Source organism: Carex rostrata, chromosome 32 (assembly GCF_964058835.1).
Source record: "Carex rostrata chromosome 32, lpCarRost1.2, whole genome shotgun sequence".
Lineage (NCBI taxonomy): Eukaryota > Viridiplantae > Streptophyta > Magnoliopsida > Poales > Cyperaceae > Carex > Carex rostrata.
This window is the reverse complement of record NC_135949.1, coordinates 1,034,983-1,054,013: the sequence shown is the minus strand read 5'-3', so window position 1 is coordinate 1,054,013 and position 19,031 is coordinate 1,034,983. Positions and strand designations below refer to the sequence as shown.

Here is a 19,031-nt window from a genome sequence, read left to right as displayed (position 1 = left end):
TGTATCAGAATTAATTTTAAAGTATTGAAATATATATATATATATATATATATATATATATATATATATATATATATAGAGGTGGGCTACGGTGAGTTGCGAAGTAAAACGCGTTTCTACTTCACGCCGTATTTTTATTTTGATAGTCCAAACGACCGATCTGAACCGTTAGATGTTTAATCCATATTGAAATGTGCTTGGAGACCAAATTTTATATATTTTGGAATTTTTTTACTATTTATTAAGCATTTTTTTAAATTGCTGTTTTGCTGTGAACAGTAAAAACACTAAAATTTTCTGGACCATCAGATCAGCGACTTTCAAAATTGCTTAATAAATAGTAAACAAATTCCAAAAAATGTAAAATTTGGTCTCCAAGCACATTTCAATATGAAGAACAAGATGAACGGTTCGGATCGACGTTTTGAACTTTAAAATCACAAAATATGAGCGTGAAGTAAAATAGTTGCTTTACTTCGCAACTCACCGTAGCCTAGCTCATATATATATATATATATATATATAGAGAGAGAGAGAGAGAGAGTGGCTAATATGCATTCGGTTGCATATGGACTGAAGTGCTTACGGTCCAAATTTGATTTTTCAAAATCCAAACGGTCGATCTGAACCGTTCATCTTGTTCTCCATATTAATATGTGCTTGGAGACCAAATTTTATATTTTTCTCAATTTTTTTACTATTTATTAAGTATTTTACAAAATTGTTGATCCAACGGTAGCTACTGATTTTACTGTTTTGTTAAGCTACCGTTGGATCAACAATTTTGTAAAATACTTAATAAATAGTAAAAAAATTCAGAAAATCACTGTTTTGTGCAGCCACCGTTGGATCAGCAATTTTCAAAGTGGCTTAATAAATAGTAAAAAAAATTCAGAAAAATGTAAAATTTGGTCTCCAAGCACATATTAATATGGAGAACAAGATGAACGGTTCGGATCGACCGTTTGGATTTTGAAATTTCAAATTTGGACCGTAAGCACTTCGGACCATATACATTCGAATGCACATTAGCCTATCTATATATATATATATATATAACTTATCCTTCTGTATCAATTGATTGTTGTCCATTGTTTAACATTAAAAAAAAAACATTTAAAAAAAGTTATCAGTTAAAAACAGTTAGAAATATACATATGTTACTCTCAACAATCAAAGAGCAATGTTAATCTTTGTATGAGTTAGACCTGAAAGTCTTGTATCAATTGACTTTTAATTAATTTGATTATCAAACTCATCGTGATCTATTTTAACCCTCCATTTCATCCATAACCATAATTCGTACCTAGCTAGTTCTTATGAAATCTATACTGTTCGTTTAATCGTTTCATAATCAAGAGCATATCCACAAGGGCATGCATTTCTTTCCAATTTCTAATCCAACCTGATAGATTTTCTAATTTCTAAACTAGTGCAATAAATATTATAATTTTTATATATTATGATACATTACATATATGACGTGTTTAATATATTATTTATTTGTTATATTTTACATTAAATTATATAAACTATAAATTTATTCAATAATTATTTACTATACGTTTAATGCATTATCTAACCAACTCTAACAGCCTTATAACAGTCTTATTAATTACAATCTGTTGTAACTGTCTAACTAACTACAATTAAGTATCTTAAGTCGGTTAAGCCATGACAGTACTATCTGTATTAATTATATTAAACCCAGCTAGCTAGCTAGCTCCCCTATAAATTAAATGCATGCTATATATATATGATCTCACAACTTTACACCACACATCCATATCTCAACAATGGCCTCTCAAACCAGGATCAGCATTCTCTCTCTCCTCATCATCCCTCTCTTGCTCTCTCTCCTCACTGCCTCCGCCCAGGCCGGCAGCATTGCTGTGTACTGGGGTCAGAATGGCAACGAGCGAACCCTGGCTGAAACATGCGCAACCGGAAACTACAGGTATGTCATGTTGGCTTTCTTGACAACTTTTGGCAATGGCCAAACCCCGGTTCTCAACCTTGCGGGCCACTGCAATCCGTCGGCAGGAACTTGCACCAGGCTCACCTCTGATATCCAGTCATGTCAGTCCATGGGCATGAAGGTAATTTCTACCAATTCTCTAACAAAACAATTAATTAACAAATCTTTTAATCCAGTCATGCCAGTCCATGGTGAATTAATTGGCAATTAATTAAGGTTCATACCAATTGTCTAACAAAAAAATATTAACAATCAATTATAAGTTCTTAATTTGATGTTGACTAACTAAACAAAATAAAACAAATTTATAGGCTCTTAAATTACTTATTTTAACTAAAAAAATTGGTTAAAATTTTGAATGAACTGATAGAGAACAATAGTCTTGCTATGTATTATACATAGGTTATTCTTTCCCTTGGTGGGGCATCTCGCGGCAGCTACCAGCTCAATTCCACCTCAGATGCGCAGAATGTGGCTGACTACCTGTGGAACAACTACCTCAGCGGAAGCTCCTCTTCCCGTCCCCTCGGTAGCGCAGTTCTCGATGGCATTGACTTTGATATAGAAAGCGGTAGTTCAGACTACTATGGTGACCTGGCAAAATCTCTCAAGCAATACAACAGCCAGCTCTATCTCACTGCCGCTCCTCAGTGCCCTTACCCGGACGCCTATCTGGGGCCCGCACTACAGACAGGTTCATTCGACTATGTCTGGGTGCAATTCTACAACAATCCACCATGCCAGTACTCGTCTGGCGACATAACCAACCTCGTAAACTCCTGGAAAACTTGGACGAGCAGTTTTCTGGTGAGGAACGTATTTTTGGGGATACCGGCTTCAACTGACGCAGCAGGAAGCGGGTACATTCCCCCAAATAATCTCACATCTCAGGTTCTTCCGGCTATTCAGGGGTCGTCGAAGTATGGCGGGATCATGCTGTGGAATAGGTACTATGATCTGGAAAATAATTACAGTGATCAAGTGAAAGGCAGTGTGTAAGATTTAGAGTTTGGTCAGAACTGGAAATGAGTAATTAGTTACATATATATATTGAATAAATCATGTAGCTAGGCATAGGCGGCTACGATATATTAATTTGTGGAAATAAAATTACAATTTTATTAATTCATTATTGCATTTAAAAGCATGGTTGAATGTGTGATTATGGCGGTGGCCCAGTCAGCAATTTACTGAGAGTCTGAGAGAAACTTTTCTTTGACATCCGTTCCTTGAAATGGTGAGGGGAGAAGACTTAATTGGCACAAGTAGCGTTAAAATTTACTTGTTTAAAATAGTCTATGCTATTTGAGATTTTCATGTTTATAGTTTATACTTACTTTTAAATTAGTCTGAGTTATATCTTATCCTAACCTATTAAATATTATTAGCTTATCCATACGGTATATATTTCATAGAGACAATTTCATGTTTATACTCGCTTAAAATTAGTTTGAGTTACATCTTATTCTTACCTATTAAATATAATTAATGGAAACATTTTCATGTTTGTACTCACTTAAAATTAGTCCGAATTTATACTCACATTTATTGGAGACATTTTTCATGTTTATGTATATACACTCTAAAATTAGTCTGAGTTATATCTTATCCTTATCTATTCAATATTAGCTTATCCATACAATTCACACCTAATGGAGACATTTTCATATTTAATTATACTCACTTAAAATTAGTCTAAGTTATACATTATCCTGACCGATTAAGATAATGAGTAACAAAACAAATAACAATAATTAACGAATAAATTGATTGTATATATAATTTAATCCAAAAATATAACAAATAAATACATATATTAAATTCATCATGTGCCTAATATCACAAAATATAAAAAATTATAATTTTTTATCCCATTATTTTAAACGTTATAAATTATTAATTAAATTAAATAATAAAATATTGTATAAATTAATTTATATGACTTATTATTTAAAAAAACTACATAAAATTTATATTGGATAAATTAATTATATCATAAATCACTGAATAAAAAAATATATGAAATATAATATAATCAATCTAAATATAATATAAAATTATATAGTTTATATATAAATAAAAAATAGCATATATATTTTTATATTTATTAATTACCTTATAGGATAACGGTTTTTATTAAATAGCTCTTATTCATACCTTCACCTACCAAGCTAACAAAAAAAAAAATTACCTATAACCATATTACCATACTCAATAAGCTAACAAAAAGAAATACTTACCTATACCCGTCTTATCGAATACAGTACAATTCAAGTAACGGTTAAAAGTGTATTGTTTGATACCCCTACGTACGATGGACATAGAATGCAAGCTGCTGGCACAATGTTTCTCGATACCGGGACGTCTCGAGAACATGAACATACGATTTAGATTCACATAACGGTTGAGATTAATGCAGATTTAAATCCGTCCGTGTGAATTTCGATGTAGATCAGACGACTTGAACTGAACATCGGACGGATTTCGATCTGATGCCTGTTGAAAATGACCCTCTCCCATTATCGCCGGAATGTCTTTTTTTTTTTTTTTTCATTTATGCTCCCTTTTGTTGTTCTTCTCTGCCACCATTGTTTCTCTCTTTTTTTTCCTTGTTGAATTGCTTTTATTTTGAAAACACAAGGCTTATATATATATATATTAAATGCTAATATTAGCAGCACATAACCAACTGTCAAAGACTCCTCCTAACCGCATGACATATCAACCAAAGCCTAACTTAGGCATGTCATATACACCAACCAAACACCATCAGTGTCCATACATCCCAACTTAGTAACAAAGCATTCATGTATCAGACTTGAACCCCAAGATCCAATCAAATATTCCTTAGAATTTGGCACCTATTTAATTCTTACTAAAATTATCCCCTCCTCACCTTTCAAATACAAGACACTCTTCGCTGTCACCCTCTGTATGCTTGTTCACCACATTTTCCTTTTCTACCTCGCATTTGCGAAACCCGTTTTTCGCCCCCCAAATCCCCAATCTGTACATGTCGTTAGCACAAGGTGCTAAGCGGGGCCATGACCGGGGAAGCAAAGGCGGGAGCAGCAGCGATGTGCGCCCTTATCCCAACCCCGACATGCACCTTCTGGAACTCACTGTCATATCTGCTCAGGATCTTTACCCCCGATTCAAAGAGATGAAGACATATGCGGTTGCGACAGTATATGAGTATCCTAATGAGGAATTGATCACACAGACTGACACCACAGGCGGTACGGACCCCACGTGGAATGACAAGTTTGTGATGCGTGTTGACGGTTCCTTCCTCCGGTCTGATACCTCCACCATTGATGTCACCATCTTTGCTGTCAGAAAATGGGCCTTTGGCAACAGATCAGACCACCCTTTAGGTACCTGTATTTTCGTTCTTCTTGTAAATGTGTTTTCGAAATTGAAGATTGGTTCCTCCTTTGTGTGCTTCATTAGAGATGTTTTCCTTATTTAGGTACTCAGTTGGCCAGTAATCCCACAGGCTTTACTCACCAAAAAAAATTGTTGTTTACCAGAATGACAAGGCTACTAAGGTTTATCAGAATGATTATTTTTTCTTTTTGAAAGTATTTTATTGGTATTGGCAGATGATTGTGCATCTACCCAAGACAAGAATTTTTTACCCAAATCTGACCAAACCTTAAAATGTTAGTTCAAAGCTCAAAATTAGTCAAAAGTAGTAGGATGGATGTAAAAACCAGCTTATTTTATTTGGCATCAGAGGCAAAATTAGAAAACTGAGATTGGGAGGACTAGAAAATCAAGTGTAGTGTAATTTTATTTTTATAAACAGAGCTAAAAGTATTAATGCATACAAAAATTATAAATTCCAATCGACAAAATTTTCAATACACTACCTTCCGCCCCTATTTGGCATGACAAGTATTGATACTAATGAAACCTAATGACAATGTTTGCACTAACAGGACAGACGCGCATCCTCGTAAAAACATTCCTCAACCCAAAAGCACGCCAGATGGTGGCGCTTCAAATCAGGCGGCCGAGGTCGCTGCGCCCCCAGGGAATCTTGAATGTCTCAATTTGCCTCTTGGGACACAGTGCAATCTTCGCTCCATCCATCCATGATCACAGTGGACGCCGCTCTGTTGCACTCAGCGGCATCACCTCTAGACCCAACTCAATGCGGTACAATTAATCAACCAACTATTCTATAATCTATACCTTCAAAACCAATCAAAACCAGTGTGAATGATGAGTAGAACTAGGGTGTTCTTAAGTTCATCAAGAGTTTGGTGAGCTTAACTCAAAAACCTATCGAATTGACTTCAAACTACAAATTCAAACTGTTGAAACCGATCTACTAAACAAGTAATTAATTTACATCTAAAATTTATAATTTTCCAAATTGATTTAGTATACAGTCAAGCGGTACGTAAAACAATGATGAATAATGAATGCAATAAAATTAACTTATTAACCATTTTTTTACGGTTTGACTTTATACAAAATTAATTAGAAATTTCATAAATTTGACATGTAAACGCATAACTCGTGAAGTAGATGGTTTCAACTGTTTGAATTTGTCATTAGAAGTCAATCTAGTCAACATCTATAGAAAGGTTTCTGGTACAGTGCTTATAGAAGCTGATGGCTTTCTGGTACAATTCTTATAGTAGAGGACTTAAAATGAGCGATAAGATTATAATTTGTATTACTTTTTAATAGATTTGAAATGACACAAAAGATTGACGAGGATATCGAGCAAGCAATCAGCGAGCAGCGGCGCCAGATGGACTTCTCTGGACCACTAGATAAATGCCAAGAGCAGGAGCAAACCGAGCGCAAGGCGCTCTTGTCAAAGATTGAGAGATATAAAAGTGATCTGTCACCAGAACATGATAAGATGATTATTAAGAACACGACAGAGAAGATCATTAAGAAAAATATCGAGAAATGGCAAAGAAAAAGCTACAGCGGTGCGACGAGATTTTGGCTCTGTGGATGCAGAGCTTTTGATGACAATGACGATTCAGCTTGAATTCACACACACACTCAAATTTGGGTTCATTCCTTTTCATCGCTTGATTTTTGTTCGAATAGATTATATTTCTTCAAGGGAATTACTGTTCGAGTATTATTTGGTTAGGATTTTAGTTCTAAGTTACTGGTAAGTTCACGTAAAATGGTAAGCAGTGTAAGAGTTCAGTACAGACATTTAACCATCTAGCAAGTGATTCTTATTCATGTAAAAAAATTGTTTTAGTAAGAGCATTCTAGTTTGATTGTTAGTAACAACTGCCATTGGAAGTGATACTTTCCTAGCAAGTTTTGTTGATGGTTCATTGGTGCCAATTGATTCATGGCCTACTAATAGTTTTCCCAAAAGCTATCTAATTTTGAATCATCATGAGCAAAAGGATTGTTGCTCACAAGCTTACTTGAACATTGTAAGAACTAAAATGTTCTTAAGTTCACCAAATTCTTAATGAGTTTTAATTTCAAAATCTATTGAATTAACTTTTTAAGTTCACCAAATCCTTAATGAGTTTTAACTTCAAGATCTATTGAATTAACTTTAATTGACAAATTTAAATCATTAAAACTGATATAATTAACTGATGATGCGTTTACATGGAAACAATATAACGTTTTGGATTAATTTAGTACAAAAACAAGCAGTAAAAAATAAACAAAAAATATATATAAACGCATTAAAAGTAACTTACAAATCTTTTTTTTAACTACTTGATTTTATTCAAAATTAATTCTAAAATTTATAAATTTTGCATGTAAACACATAATTTTTAAAGTATATCAGTTCTAATGGTTTGGATTAATCGTTTGAAGCCAATCTAATGATTTTGAAGTTAAACTCACCAAGCCATGTACTAAATTAATTCTTAAATTTATAAATTTTGCATGTAAACACATTACTTGTGAAATATATCAGTTTTAATTATTTGAATTCGTTATTTAAAACCAATCCAATAATTCTGGAGTTAAAATTATGAAGAGGCTTGGTAAGCTTAAAAACACCCTAGCTCTACTCCTAACACTATAATTACTTGGGAAACTGGACAGATGTTTTAGCTGACTTTCAATCACACATTCAACAGGCATAAAAACTAAAGAATCACATTGTAGCAGTACAACAGAGAATTGAAATTACGAAATTCAAATTGGAAGTGTATCAGAGGCTAATATAGAAACCATGGTAGATATGGGTAACAGAATCGTTTCACGTTGATCGTTGGATCAAAAGTTCAGATCAGATCAAAAATAAAATATTTCAGCCTTGTATATGATACCAAGTAAACATCAACACAAACATATTTTGCAATATCAATAACATCCCAATTCCCAAAGACAATTCAATCAAATCTTGAAAAGAATTTTTGAATTTGGATCACCCCGGTACCACACATCCAATTATTAAATCCAGCCCGTTCTTTAATAACGGCACGAATCTCAAAATCCGACACCCTATGTTAGAATAGACACCGAAGTTAATCTCTCAGCTCATTGGACACTCATTGGACAGGATACAATACCGTAGAGATTACGAGATTACGGACTCGCATTTTTTCACATTCATTCGTGACCATGAAAAAAGTGTTGTCAAATACTAGTTCTGGACCATCAAAATTGTTATCAGTAAGACATCAACTAAGGCTTAAAAAAATACCAAGAAACATAGATCTTGCTAACATGTACTTGTGATTTCACTATTCATATCAGAGTGAGGTTATGCAGTTATGCTAATATGCATATTACGGATCAACCCGTACTATGGATCCATATCTCTATTTTCAAAGTTCAAACAGTCAACCTGAACCATTAAACACAATCTCCATACGAAATGTATTTGGGGACTGAATTTTACATTTTATTATAATTGCTTTACTATTTTTTTAGATTGGTAGAAAATCACTTGATTTAAAATTTTGGACCATCCAAATGAAGTGGTTTTCTACATCTACCTATCTTAAAAAATTTAGAAATGTATAATTTGGTTTGCATGCACATTTTCATATGGAGATCATGTTTAACAGTTCGGATCGACTGTTTGAACTTTGAAAATAGAGATATGGATCCATAGCACGGGTCGATCCCTAATAAGCATATTACCATAACCGCACTAATCATATTATTGTGTGATAGAACCAGGAACAGTATGCTTCATTTTTGTTTTACTTATGCATAAATATAAGGTTACAACTATACATAACTTGATCATTACTAAAATTAAAAAACCCAAAACATTATATTTCAGAATGGCTGGTAAAGGAAAAATTGTACCAGTAGGTTACCAGTCTTGGACACCTATTTGAAACTATTAGACATGATACAAAGAAAACTATTCTGCATCTGAACTCACTAGATTATCTGACCATAGAATACTTGAAACAAAAGTTAAATCTTTACAAAAATTAACACCAGATCCAGAAATTGTTTACCAAAGAATTGAAGTTATTAGTTCATATATTCATTCATAATTGCAACTCCCATTCTCATATCAGTATCATAATCATGATTCATGACTCAGGCTGTGATGTTAGCAGCATTTTACCAGTACTTGAGGGAACTTCATGCATGATAAAATGCTGACAATAAATCAATTAAGCATGTAGAAACAAACCTACACAAAGTGCCTAAATTGGCAAAACCAAGATGCATTACAAGATAAAAAGAGTATCAAAATTCACATTATTTCCCTAAACAAATCATTCTTGATTCAAATATTCTCTGAGCAAAACAAGTCAATAGCTCTCTGTAGGAGAAATACAAGAGAAAAAAATAACGATATCTTTCCAACCAACCAACCAACCAACCACCAGATCAAAACGAGCCTAACAAAACCCTAACCCTATAAACTCACTTGGAGGCAGGAGGAGCTGGCGCGGCGGGAGAACCAAGAAGCGAGGCTTGTTGCAACTCGAGTTCGTTCAACTGCTGTTCACGATCCATCTCTATGATCAGTGGGACCACCAGAACAAGAAATGTGGTCCCGGCGATCCACGCCGCCTTTCCGGTGCTGAAAAGAAGCTTCTTTGCCACCGTCGCCGCCTCACCCGCCGCCTCGCGCCCCTTCAACACGATCGGAGAGTTGGAGATCGAGGCCAAGATTCCTCCTTTTTTGTCATCGCCTGGTTTCGAGACAGCCCAAGATGCCATGGTTTATTGGAGAAGGGGATTTGCTGCTCTCTCTCTAGGGTTTAAAGAGAGGATTTGATTTAGCTTTGGTGTCTGAGAAATGAGTTTGAGGCGGCGAGACACAGAGAGAGAGGTGTGCTTCAGTTCCTCTACAACTGTACTACAAAGTCACTGACTATTCAATCTCACGGCAGATATTCCATCGAACGGTCCATATCTATCTAAAATCTCAATTGCATACAATTAGAGTCGGAGAGGAGCCTGCTAGCGTTTCGAGTGCGTATCCTATGAGATATCTTAACTTTTGCGTGACCGACGTGTCCGGTGCCTATTCGGGGGTATCGCAGGGGCCAGCATTATTTGAACTTCGAGATTCGTGCAGAACGTATTTGAACAGTTCAGATTTTCCAAAAAGTCGCGCAAAATATGAGATATCTCAGAGGATGCGACTTCTGGGGTTCAGGGTTTGAGAAGTCGATGGGGTATTGGGGTTGTGATTTTTGTGTTGTTAGTTTACTCGCGGAGCAACGGGTCAGGAAAAACGCTTCGACCGGTTCGAAGGCCTATTTATTTGGGCTTTTGCAAACGCACGGAAATCGTAAAGTCGGGCCAAATTCTCGGCCCGGTTTCTTCTCTTTCTCAATTTCATCTTTGCGTTGTTTTGGTACCTTTAGTTTGTCATTTTATAAACATGATTTTATTCTTCGAAGAAATAAAACCGAATTTTTAATTTTTACCATCTTCCAAAAAAATTAAACCAAATAACTCTTCTGATGAAAATTGAAAAACTAAAATAGAAAATCTTCTGATGAAAATTCGAAGAAAATTGCACAAAAATTGCAGAGGAGAGATAAATATTATACAGAGTACATTTACTTTCTTACTTGAGATTATAAAGTCAACTAACACTTTTTTTTATTTGATAATTTTATATTTATATGGAGTTAGGCTAATATGACATTGGTGTTATTTCAAACTAAATAACACCACATCTTAAACCGTTAGATCTGCTTTAATATTCGTACAATCTGCTTTTACTGTTCAAGCATTTTATTTTGTACGAATATTAAAGCAGATTTAATGGTTTAAGATGTGGTGTTATTTAGTTTGAAATAACACCAATGTCATATTAGCCTAACTCATTTATATGTCAGAAAAACAGACTGCAAAAATTTCATATATTTTTATAACTAAATTTCACATTGCAGGAAATAAATGTTTTGAAAATATTAAATATGAAATTTTTATTTTTAAAATTTAAACATTTTTCCATCACAAATGTTTTATGAACCAAATTGTTGGGGACTAATGAGTAATAACCATTAGCACTTGGGAAGTGTATAGCTTCCAATTATTAATTTAATAAAACCACAAAATTAAGGACTCATAAATTAATATTATTTTGTAAGGACTCATAAATTAAAAATCCAGCATGAATGAGATGATTCAAGCATTTATGGATCCACAAAAAATATAATAAAAAAATAAAACATTCCATCTTTTAAAAAACGTGTCATTTGTTGATTCATAAATTTTTCCACATGTCATGAGATGATTCAAATGCATAATTGTGGTAAGTGGAATTTGAACTCATGACCTCTCAACCAGAAAATAAAGTTTTAACTACTAAGTTATAACTAAACATCTGTCATCTATAAGGGTGGCTAGACTATATAAAAAGTTTTTAAAAAATAAAATTCAAATAAATTCTTATATTTATAATTAAAATTTTGAAATTATAGGGGTGGCTTAGCCTTACATCCACCCTGTGTTGCATAAATTTTAGATTTTTCAATTACCTTTTTTTATTCTTTTTCAATCACAGATTTTTATCTATACTTTCTTTTTTTTTATATATATATATAATTTTGTAGGAGGTTCTAATTTTGGGGTTGCTTGATTTGCTGAGAACTGCTTTTATTTGGAGAAGCATATCAGAGATTGAAAAGAAGAGTAGATAGTGGTAAGGAAAAGTAGGTACTGGTAATAAGCAAATCAGGGATTGAAAGAGAAACTGTAATTTTGTTGTACCTGATCGGCTGGTTTTCTTAGAGCTCCTTAACTTCTTAACACATCCTAATCCCAAGGAACAATTCTTTCTTAGAATAGATTAAGTATTCCTCCTTAAGGTTGCCTCTCCTCCTTAAAAATCAGGCTTCTTTGTCGTTCCTTAAATCCAATTTTTTTTTTCGGACAAATTTGTCCTAAAAAAGTTAGAGCTTCTTAGTAACTCTTGTAACATATTATTCTAGAACGAATTAAATGCCTCAAATATATTAAATACAAAAAAATTATTATTAAATTTACACATTTTTCCTATTACGTTATCTCACCTATTTTCACTATCTCACAATCTAGAATAAATGTTTTATGAGTCAATTGTTGTGAGCTAATAATTTATTGGCAGTATAGAGTTTTTTGTTATTGGTGATAATTAAGCGTTCTATTTTCTGATTTTCCGTACAGTACCAATTATTATTAATCATGAATTTTGTTTATTTTTATATTTTTTTTCAAAAGTGAATATAGATTAAGTTATCTAACTATTTAATATTTATAAAAAATATCCGAATTTTGAAATTACGATTTTGCACATGAAAAAATATTATTTTTTGCTAGATAAAAAACTTCGAACTTAGCCTATTAATGTTTAAATTGGTACTTAAAACTCATTTCCAAAAGTCACCTTTAAAATAAAGAGGTTAACGGTGCGGAGCACGTGATGTTGGAGCGGATCCATCCTTCAATGTGCGTAGATCCGACCCGTTCCAATAGCACGTTTTACACATAATTGTTTGAACTTTGAAATTTTGTCTTTTGATTCCAGCGTTCATACTTCATACATAAAAAGGACAAAAATGCTTTGTGAACCCAAATAGCTTCCCCACAGGCGACAGGTCGAAATTTGAACTCTTTTATTTTTTTTTCGAGGAAGATTGAACTTTGATGAAAACAAAAACGCACAAATGATTTACGACCCAATAAGCTTCCCAAAAGTTCTCCTTCCGAACATAATAAAATTTTACATTTCTAACATGTTACTTTATGTATATATCAAGGTTCTAAATACCGTTTATCGCGTCATAGCGGGGAGCTTCCAAAAAAAGCTATCCCAAATAGCATTTTTTTATTTTTATAAAAATTATATTATATATTTGTACTAAATATCAACATTATTTAGTCTCATAGAACAATAAATAATATCAAATTGATTAAAAAATTATAATATTCATATTGAACCAATACAAAGTCCAAATTGCGACTCAAAATATCTATAGTAATACTAATATCATAAACTATCGATTTTTTTCTATTTAAAATATCTTCAACATCATAACATAATTTATCTTTTTTCTATTTAAATTTCAAAATAACCTAGAAATTGAAAAGAAAAAAAAATCATACTTCTAGTAAAATAAACAGATGATCCTTGAAGAAATTCTTGTTAGTCCCTAAAATTTCCATAATTTAGCAATTATTTATTTGATTTATCATCAATTAAAAAAAAAACCAAGAGCAAAATAAAAAAATTATTATAGCGGACCTGAATTTGATATAATGTAATATTCATCAAAATTAAACAATATCTTCACCATTTATTTATTTTAAAGCTCATATAAATTGAAAAAAAAACAGCAAATGTTGCATAGCGGGCGCTATTTGCGCTATGCGCTATAGCAGACCGCTATTACCGCTATAGCGTCCGTAGCTCAAATAGCGCATTATTATGCATAGCTTAGCGTTTAGGGTCCAAAAACGCTATAGCGCGCTATTTAGAACACTGGTATATATTACAATATTTAATTTTTTTGTTTATAGTCCTAATCTTTTATTCAAGTAATTATATTTTTAAGTATAATTTGCTTTTATTAACCCACCTTTTATTTCTTATTGTAATATAGTAAACTTTAATTATACTTGTATCTTTAAAAATAAATTTTAATAAATTTTCTACTTATAATCAATTTTAGAAGTTAAGAACAAAATATTTTTTTAGACTATAAGTATTTTTGGAATATGTCGTGCAAATTGTGCTGAAATCTTGCATCACATGATACAAATGCAGCACATGATCGAACCACTTCTATTTATTTTCAAATTTTGTGCAGTTGTTGAGATTCGCATAAAAAAGCTCCTAAAAATTCAAACCGTTTATGCTTGTTATGCAGCAAAGAATTAGCATGCCATCAAGGACGGAACTAAAAAAATTTAATGAGGCCAAAAACGTATAATTATTGAGGGTGGCTAGACTATATAAAGAGTTTAAAAAAAATAAAATTTGATTAAATTCCTATACATATAATTAAAATTTTAAAATCATAGGGGTGGCTTAGTCCGATTTTTCTTAATCCTAATGTGTATATTGAATATATTGGAGAGTTATATTTAAAAATAGATTATTTCAAACAAAATAATTAAGATTTCACATGACTAAAGAAATTTACAAACCGTCTAATGAACCAACAATTAAATATTTTACATTCTTTGCATTTAAAAAAATACAAATTTAATCAATATTGATCTCGGTACAATAGACATTTTATTGTGACAAGAGTAATCATTGATGGAAGAGTATTTCGCATATACCAGAATTAATTTCAACCGAGTATTTTTTTTTTATTTCCTTATATTCACATGAGTCTATAAAATTGATAGAATAATATCACGCATATACCTGAATTAGTTTAAACCGAGCAATTTTTTTTATTTCCTTATATTCACATGAGTCTATAAAATTAATAGAAGAATATCACGCATATACCTGAATTAGTTTCAACCGAGTGATTTTTTTTGTCTGCCTTAAATTCACATGAGTATTTAAAATTTGTACCAGATTAAAATAAATGGCCCGTATTTCATCTACCTGATCAGGTCAGATCAGATACCAGATTAAAATAAATGATCAGGTCAGGTCAGGTCAGGTACCTCACTGGATCTGAATTGATTATTGATCTCCGCTGGGGACTCTCTTGAGTAAGCGTAGCAAAATTCAAGAAAAGAGAAAATAGAAAAAAGGCAGAGACCAAGTTGGAACTGAGACGATCCGACCGTTCCCTGCCTACTGCCATTTGTAGCTTTGTGTTGACGCCGAAGGAAAGAATGAACAATTCGAATCCTCTGCATTAACTCAAAAGGGAATCTTTTGAGGTAATGAATCTTGACCATGCGCTCTGCTTTAAAATTCGTGTGAACTAGATCAGCACTAATATTAAAGACCCTCAATATTCTAGACAGGAACCGGATTGGCTCCGTTCAAAATCAGACGCTTCAGATTCATTAACTCAAAAGAGATTCTCTTTTGAGGTAATGCAGAGGATACGCATTAAGAAATTCAGAGCCAGCAAATACCTTCCATTCTCTCGGAAAGAAAAATAGTGGGCTTCTCTCTCTCTCTCTCAACCTTGGCAGGGTTGCCAAGTGGAAGAAAGGGTTCTCTCTCTCTCTTTCTTCATCGGTTCATCCAGTGAATAAATTGGTCGGATACTCCACGCCATCCTTAGCCCAGTTGCTTGAGCTTCTTTGCTTCCTCCCTCCTCCTTTCTTTATTCCGACACTTTTGACCCTGAGGTATATAATATTCTCCTCTTCCAGAAAACATCAGATAGTGCTACCGAGAAACCTATCAGAAAGAGTAAGTCCAACTAGTATTTCTTTTTTCTTTTCTGTCAAATTTTTAATAATTGGTTCTTTTTTAGTGTTTTTTTTGTTGAAGTTGATGCTTTATTTGTCAATCACAAGTAGAAATCAGGTTCTGTTTTGTACGACTATTGGATTTTTTTCACAAATTTCTTATATACAAATAAATGGTACTGATAGAAGGTTCTAACAAAAATTAAGGTTTTTTTTTTTCAAAATTTATTTTTCATACTTAAGGTTCTTGATTTATTCATAATTTTGGTTTTTCTTTCCCTTTAATTCATATACTCACAATCTTTTATAACTTGTGTATTGAAGTGTATCCCCGTCTAACGGTGAGCTCTCAAGACGACCCGATTACAGAGGACGAAGATTCAAATTCAAATATTACAGAGGAAGAAGATTTAAATTCAAATAAAAGTGATGAAAGAGCTATTGAATCTCTTTCTCCAATGGCACATCAATTCTTGAAATCTCCAGTAAAGCAAGGTAAAGATACTTTTCTCATGTTATTTCTATTTTTCAGTTATTATCTGTCATTGTTTCCTTGTTTAGTAATTTGGTACCGATCCAAGGTGGTTTGTAGTTTGTACCAATGCATTAGATGGCTGGTACCTGAAACTGGATTGGTACTGGTACGGAGATGGTATTGCTTCATATATGCCGTTTTCTTGGGTTCCACTAAACATAAATCTGGATTACACTAAACCCTGCAGTCGGATATTAGCTGTGCATGACATCTAAACTCATTGTGTGTACTGGTACAATACCAATCTGCAGCATTACATGGTTGGGACCTGAAACTGAATTGGTACTGGTAGGGAGATGGTATTGCTTCATATATGCTGTTTTCTTGGGTTCCACTAAACATAAATCTGGATTACACTAAACCCTGCAATCAGATATTAGCTGAGCATGAAACCTAAATTCATTGTGTATACTGGTACAATACCAATCTGGGGCATTAGAAATGTTGATACTATCACAATCTATTAATTATTTTACTTTTAGGAAATAATTCTGAAAACCGGCCACATACACCATGTGCAACACCTTCCAAATCGCTCTCTAAGTCGCATCCTGTGTCTTTTACATCTACACCGGTCAAACCAGCAGGTCAGGTTTTGAATAGAAGGTCAGCTTAAAAATTACAGTAGTGTACAGCATCAGTGTAACTTTCTTGTACTTCCTATGTTTTGTTATTATCTGTGCTTTTTACTGGTTCATGATCTTGCTAATTACACATTTGGAGTCTAAATTAGGTAAATCTGAGATAAAATATGTAAGCCATTGCATGGTTGCATTGCTGAGGTTGGTAATTATAGATGGTAGATTACATTGAGACTAAATCACAGATTTATGGTTGATTGCGTGTAATTTGCATATTATGGATTTGACAAATGGTACTCTCTGTGTAGTGCCATACTGGTACAGATTATACTCCTTCAGTTAAGCAGATTTCAATTAGTAACCTTTACTGTTCAGAGAACTAATTAAACTTCTGATTAATACAGAGAAATCTGGGAAGAATACTGGAGATAAAACTGATAGACCGAATTTGTTTTTGCGGCCTCGAGCAGTGGTTTCTAGTCGAGGTACAAATTTTCCCTAGATTGTGAAATTTTCAACGAGTGATGAGCCTTGGTTTCAATGAGTGATGAGTGATGTTTTTGCCAATTGCCAGTATTTTTAATAGAAATAGTAGACGCCCATTTTTTCTGCTATTAGCAGTACCAAGATGTACCTGTTGATCTGTACCGTACCTGGCAATGTGGTGTTGGAGATGTAACATTCTGGTTTTTATCAAAATGTGATGGGTCAAACTGAACTGAGATGGGTCAAATCGGTGTTGTGTACAACTAGAAACTATAAAATCTAAGATTGATTGTGGATAGTTAGAAAAGGCATCTGAAACTGACTCTTAAATTCTCTGATTTACTTTCAGACAATGATGATTTGATTGCCCTCCAGAACCAACGAATAGAAAAGAAAGCTCCAAGGGTTAAAAAATGCTACATAAATTCAGCACCCAATAGAAAAGAGAAGGATGAGAATAAGAACCTTGGTTCCGTATCGGTTTCTGCAACAAAAACTCAGGATCAACGACCATCCACTGGTAAAAGGAAAGAAGCGAGTGCGACAAGAAGAAATGCAGCCATAATTGCAAGGCCAACCTAGATTACTTGCCCGGTTACCCCTCCTGATGTCGAATTTTTGAATATTATGAGAAATATCTTTTAATCTAGTATTTTTTTTTGTGTGATGGATTTATCGAAGAGTTTGCTACGTGTTGTTTTCATTTGTAGAGACTAGAGAGCTTGGATAGTTTCCTTGAAAGCGGCTATTTTAGCTTGTAAAAGCTATTTCAAATGTTATGTACCTTCTCCATGAATAATATGCCTTCTTTACAAAGATTAAATAAGTATCTTTGATTTTATGTTGTCAGAATATTTATAATTTATTGAATTTCTATATTTTAACCGGATTCTCAACTTATGATTTAACAAATTCATATATAAATAAGTACAATGTTAAACAAGCACTTTGAGCGTGAATAATATATACATTTTTTAACATTTGTTGGCAACTTGACTCTAATAATTTTTGTGAGTGGAAATATTTTTTTTACTCTAATAATTTAATTCAAAAAATTTTAAAAAATTGTATGTAAATGTATTACTCATCAAGTATTATCGATTTCAAGAGTTTTCATTCAACATTATTTGAAATTAATTCGATAGCTTTCAATTCTACTCCGAAAATGTATCTTTTTCATTTAAACAACCATAGAATTTAAAAATATTTCATTTGCCCAAAATCGATCTCCAAAATAGTTCAAAATATGTGGCAAATTATGTGGAAGCTTGAGAAAAATAGTAAAAGAAAATCATACTCAATAAAAATATAATTTTCCTATCTCTTGTAACGGCCTTGCCATTCTTGCCGTCTCCTCCAACAGGCTCGTTTTTTTTTTTCCTGAAAACCATGACATCTGGCAAGTTGTATTGAATGAAAAAAGAAGGGAAATTAGAAGATGCATAGTTTTAGGCCCAAATAAAAGAAACAAGTTGTATTCTCTAGCTACAGTTTTGAGGCCCAGATAAAAGTACACATTTTTTATTGAATTAGAAGGCCTATTGGGCTCAGAATCAGCATCATCCAAGTATGTAGTTAGAGACTAATTCTATAGCAATCCCCAAAAATGTATTTAAGATGTATATATAGTAGGGGTGAAAACGGATCGGACCGCTCTGTATTCGAACTGGATCCGAATTTGGATAAA

The 19,031-nt window shown here is 33.1% G+C and overlaps 4 protein-coding genes across 8 annotated transcripts; 3 read left to right on the top strand and 1 right to left on the bottom strand.

Moving 5' to 3' along the window:
* Window positions 1-1,769: 1,769 nt before the first annotated feature.
* Window positions 1,770-3,083, top strand: LOC144547941 (hevamine-A-like). The gene is made up of 2 exons (XM_078296627.1): window positions 1,770-2,099; window positions 2,381-3,083. Exons 1-2 carry the CDS (start codon window positions 1,797-1,799, stop codon window positions 2,975-2,977), a joined length of 900 nt encoding a protein of 299 aa, XP_078152753.1. The 5' UTR covers window positions 1,770-1,796; the 3' UTR covers window positions 2,978-3,083.
* A 1,608-nt stretch (window positions 3,084-4,691) lies between these two features.
* LOC144547924 (uncharacterized) lies at window positions 4,692-7,259 on the top strand. Its single transcript, XM_078296612.1, has 3 exons — window positions 4,692-5,355; window positions 5,923-6,142; window positions 6,683-7,259. The coding sequence occupies exons 1-3, from the start codon at window positions 4,992-4,994 to the stop codon at window positions 6,993-6,995; spliced, it is 897 nt and encodes a 298-aa protein (XP_078152738.1). The 5' UTR covers window positions 4,692-4,991; the 3' UTR covers window positions 6,996-7,259.
* A 2,355-nt stretch (window positions 7,260-9,614) lies between these two features.
* On the bottom strand, window positions 9,615-10,229 carry TOM22-V (translocase of outer membrane 22-V). Its single transcript, XM_078296602.1, has one exon. The coding sequence runs from the start codon at window positions 10,130-10,132 to the stop codon at window positions 9,833-9,835; it is 300 nt and encodes a 99-aa protein (XP_078152728.1). The 5' UTR covers window positions 10,133-10,229; the 3' UTR covers window positions 9,615-9,832.
* Window positions 10,230-15,462: 5,233 nt separating this feature from the next.
* Window positions 15,463-18,185, top strand: LOC144548154 (uncharacterized). 5 transcript variants are annotated; one of them, XM_078296856.1, is made up of 6 exons: window positions 15,469-15,743; window positions 16,067-16,115; window positions 16,146-16,237; window positions 16,760-16,864; window positions 17,263-17,343; window positions 17,694-18,185. In XM_078296856.1, coding segments are annotated over exons 1-6 (561 nt in total). In that variant the 5' UTR covers window positions 15,469-15,742; the 3' UTR covers window positions 17,927-18,185. The 5 variants fall into 5 exon arrangements, with proteins under 5 accessions (XP_078152983.1, XP_078152984.1, XP_078152982.1 ...); XM_078296855.1 differs by having other exon boundaries at window positions 16,067-16,237; XM_078296859.1 differs by having other exon boundaries at window positions 15,471-15,679; window positions 16,067-16,237.
* The last annotated feature ends 846 nt before the right edge of the window (window positions 18,186-19,031 follow it).

Bases quoted from the DNA above. Each gene is read 5' to 3' on its own strand.
- LOC144547941 (XM_078296627.1), top strand. From the start codon at position 1,797: ATGGCCTCTCAAACCAGGATCAGCATTCTCTCTCTCCTCATCATCCCT. The intron at 2,100-2,380 runs GTAATTTCTACC...TATTATACATAG, and splicing joins GTCAGTCCATGGGCATGAAG to GTTATTCTTTCCCTTGGTGG.
- LOC144547924 (XM_078296612.1), top strand. From the start codon at position 4,992: ATGTCGTTAGCACAAGGTGCTAAGCGGGGCCATGACCGGGGAAGCAAA. The intron at 5,356-5,922 runs GTACCTGTATTT...TTGCACTAACAG, and splicing joins CAGATCAGACCACCCTTTAG to GACAGACGCGCATCCTCGTA. The intron at 6,143-6,682 runs GTACAATTAATC...ACTTTTTAATAG, and splicing joins TCTAGACCCAACTCAATGCG to ATTTGAAATGACACAAAAGA.
- TOM22-V (XM_078296602.1), bottom strand. From the start codon at position 10,132: ATGGCATCTTGGGCTGTCTCGAAACCAGGCGATGACAAAAAAGGAGGA.
- LOC144548154 (XM_078296855.1), top strand. The intron at 16,238-16,759 runs GTAAAGATACTT...TTTTACTTTTAG, and splicing joins GAAATCTCCAGTAAAGCAAG to GAAATAATTCTGAAAACCGG. The intron at 16,865-17,262 runs GTCAGGTTTTGA...TGATTAATACAG, and splicing joins TACACCGGTCAAACCAGCAG to AGAAATCTGGGAAGAATACT.